Raw genomic sequence first — 3,622 nt, 5'->3', positions numbered from 1 at the left:
AGAAAACCATGGATTTGTTGTGGTTTACCTTCTGACCCATCCATTTGTCATATTTGATTAAAATATTCTTCACCTTTTTTATCTTGAGAGTGTTGGCTTCAAATATATAACAAGTGAGAAACTCTAGGAGCTTTGGATACAACTTGAATACCAATTTTCTTTCCACTTTGGTAAAAAGCATTAGAGACAATTTCAGAACATAAAATGAATAGGAAGGGAGATAGGGGGCATCCTTGGCGAAATCCACTTTCAGCCTTAATCCAATTGGATTTAACCCCATTGATAAGAATAGAAAATTTCGGATTTGAAATATAATTCAAAATCCACTCAGAAAAGTTACTAGGAAAATTAAAATGTATGAGAACTTGCCTCAAAGCTTGCCACCCCATGCTATCATAAGCTTGCTCCATATCTACCTTGATCGCCAAAAATCCTTTCTCTGCTTTTGAATGACGAATTTTGTTGATCACCTCTTGGGCTAAAAGAACATGATCCGACATAGATCTTCCCTTGAGAAAAGCCACTTGGTCTTTAGAAATAACCTTGTGAATAACCAATTCCAATCTGTTAAGCAGCATTTTTGCAACCAACTTATTAATAGTCATACATAGACTTATAGGCCGAAAGTTGGTTGGATGCACCGGATTCTGTAGTTTTGGAAGTAAGACAATGATAGTTTCCTTCCAATATTAATTCATTTGTCTAGATTTGAAGAAATTATCAATAGCCTTCCAAACATCATGATGAATAATCTTCCAATAAAATTTGATAAAGGAGAAAGTAATCCCATCATTTCCAGGAGCAACATTAGATTTTAAATTATCAACCACCTTCTTAAGTTCATCTTTACTGAAATCAGCTTCCAATAATCTCTGGTCTTCAGGTTCTAACAAATTGAAGGGTTTTGGCCAGCCATCAATTTGACAATTCCTGTGTTTCCATTTGCTCTTAAAGAACTCAGTGAAAACGGCTTCAATGTCATCCGGTTTTTCCAGCAAAACACCATCATCTGTTTTGACATGTTTCATCCAATTTGAACATCTTCTAGAATTAGCAAACGTATGAAAGAAAGATGTGTTAGCATCTCCATCCTCAAACCATCTAACTTTAGCCCTTTGCCTCCACCAAATATTAAGCCTCGCCAAAGTGCAATTCAGCTCATTGATTTTGGATCTAAGGATAGCCAGCTTAGAATCTTCAAGCAATCCCTCAGCTTCTTCTATCTGAAGATTAAAGATCTGATTTTAAATTGTCTCTCAGATTATTCAAACTTTTGAACTTAGATTTTCTCCAAAAGAAAAGAGCCTTCAACGTCCTTTTGAATTTCAAGTCTAAATTAGCATTTGAATCATTTCTTCCCACCTTGTTCCAATATTTCTCCACTAAAGCAGTAGCACCATGATAAGAAGCCCAAACATCTTCAAAACGCAAGTCTTTACGAGCAACAGTAATAGGCTTGAAAATTTCTAGAATGATAGGACAATGGTCGGAAGCAACTCGAGACAAGTGCTTCTCCAAGGCCAATTGGATGGAGTTCATAGCATAAGAATTCAAAAGGCATCTATCAAGTCTTGCAAGAATACGGCTACTTCCAGATTTAATGTTACACCATGTAAATTTGGGTCCAACAAACCCAATTTCATGAAAGTCATTATTATTCATAAAATCTTTCATATCTCTAGCTCCTTGTGAGAAAGTAAATTTCTTACCTCCTCTCTTCTCCTCCTGAGATAAAATGCAATTGAAATCTCCCCCAATAACAGCAGGTAAATTACCAGTGTTTAAATTTTCCAACTTCTCCCATAACAATTTTCTGTCCACCGAACTTCTGCTTCCATAAACTGTAGAAACCAACCAGCATTCCCTGTTTAAAACCTCCAGATTTCCAACTACCACTTGAGATGACACTTCCTTCATATTAAAGATAGCTACATCTTTTCTCCAAAGGATCAATATCCCTCCCAAAAGACCTTCTGAAGGAGCCAAAAAAGAGTCCCAACTGTCACCAAGATACTGCAAAATTTGTACATTCTCCATGGAACTAATCTTAGTTTTCACTAAACCCACAAAAAAAACATTGTTGTCTTTAACAAATTATTTAAGATAAAGAGCAGCCTCACGTTTTTTGGCTCCTCTACAATTCCAAAAAGCTAGGGAAGTCATTAAGAAACCAAGGGGGAAGGACCCCCACCATTCTTTGTTTTTTCGGCTTCCATCTTTCTGTTATGGCTAATAATATTTCCAGCACCCAAAGATTTTAACTCTTTCAAAAGTTTAATTTTTTTACCTGAAGATAAATCATTATCTTTCACTTCCTTAATATTCACCTTACTTTTTATAGGCTCCTGGACAGACAAAAAATCATATTTTTCCACAATTTGTCCTTCTTCCTCACAAATAGCTTCTGAAGCATCAGCAGATTCAATCATATTTGTACCATCCAATTTAGATAACACAGCAAATCTGTTAGGATTGGTGGAGGGTGATTTAGGAGAAATCACCTGAGGTACTACAGATTGGTTGACAGCCAAATCCTCATTGCTCGGGATCAAAACAGGTTGATCTAGCTGCTTTTCACTGCTCAACTCACTATCCAAACAAGTGATAGTAACACCCTCCTTGATCACAGAATCCATATTAACCTCCTTGCTGATTTGTTTAGGAACAAAAACTTTTTTATAGTTCGATTTCATCTTCTGGACAGCCTCCACCCTTCTTACTTTTCTTTTAAAATTAACTTGTAGCCAAGGTCCATACTCATCAGCTGTTTTGGAAACATTTTCAGCTGCCAAATCTTCCTTGAAGACTTCTGAAACTTCATTTTCTTTGTTCTTTGCCTGATTGCTTCCAGATTCTGGACAACATGAAACAATGTGTCCCATTTTTCCACAAGCATAACACAGTTTTTCAATGCCTTCATATTCAAAATTTTGATAGAATGTTCCCGATAAGCCTTCTACCCAAACTCCCACGGGAAGTTTTTCATATAAAGGAGTACGAGCACAAATACGAGCATATTCACGTCTTCCCCATTGAAAGGAATTTCCATCCAGTAAATAAGGTTTACCAATAGCTGAAGCAATCCTGCAAATATTAATATCATCCCAACTGTGCAGAGGAAGATTAGGCAATCTTACCCAAATTGGTGCCGAAATACCACTCAAAGATGATGGGGAGAACGACATGGACCATTTATCCAATCCAACCACATGGCCTTTAACGAACCATGGTCCTTCTAATAAAACTTCTTCCATGGCCACAGGATTTTCAAAAGAACATAGAACCCATCCAGTGCCTAAACCAGTGATGTGGAAATTGCCAAATTTACTCCATTGTCTTCTCAAATCATTACAGACAGATGAGAAAAAATCTTTTCCCCAAAAACTTTGACTACCAAAGCATTTCTCAATCTCTTTGTATTGTTAATTTCATTCTCAGAGTGTAACTTGACCGAATTACCATCATTCGAAAGAAACGAACCAATATCCAAATTATCCACTCTGATGTTTTGTTTCTTCTTCCATGCCGCAGCAGTTTCAATGTGCCCTTCCAAAGGAACGTTGAGAGCATCTACAAACTTCTTCTTGTTTTCCATATTGATCGAGATCAGAGGGGGAAAGAC

At 36.8% G+C, this 3,622-nt stretch overlaps 1 protein-coding gene across 1 annotated transcript; it reads right to left on the bottom strand.

Moving 5' to 3' along the window:
• Positions 1-689: 689 nt before the first annotated feature.
• On the bottom strand, positions 690-2,037 carry LOC110104390. The gene is made up of 3 exons (XM_020833471.2): positions 1,822-2,037; positions 1,363-1,725; positions 690-1,223 (listed from the first exon to the last, which is right to left on the bottom strand). The coding sequence occupies exons 1-3, from the start codon at positions 2,035-2,037 to the stop codon at positions 690-692; spliced, it is 1,113 nt and encodes a 370-aa protein (XP_020689130.2).
• Positions 2,038-3,622: the final 1,585 nt, after the last annotated feature.

The sequence above is a fragment of the Dendrobium catenatum genome, unplaced genomic scaffold (genome assembly GCF_001605985.2).
Source record: "Dendrobium catenatum unplaced genomic scaffold, ASM160598v2 fragScaff_scaffold_1495, whole genome shotgun sequence".
Classification (NCBI taxonomy): domain Eukaryota; kingdom Viridiplantae; phylum Streptophyta; class Magnoliopsida; order Asparagales; family Orchidaceae; genus Dendrobium; species Dendrobium catenatum.
This window is presented reverse-complemented; position numbering and strand designations above follow the sequence as displayed.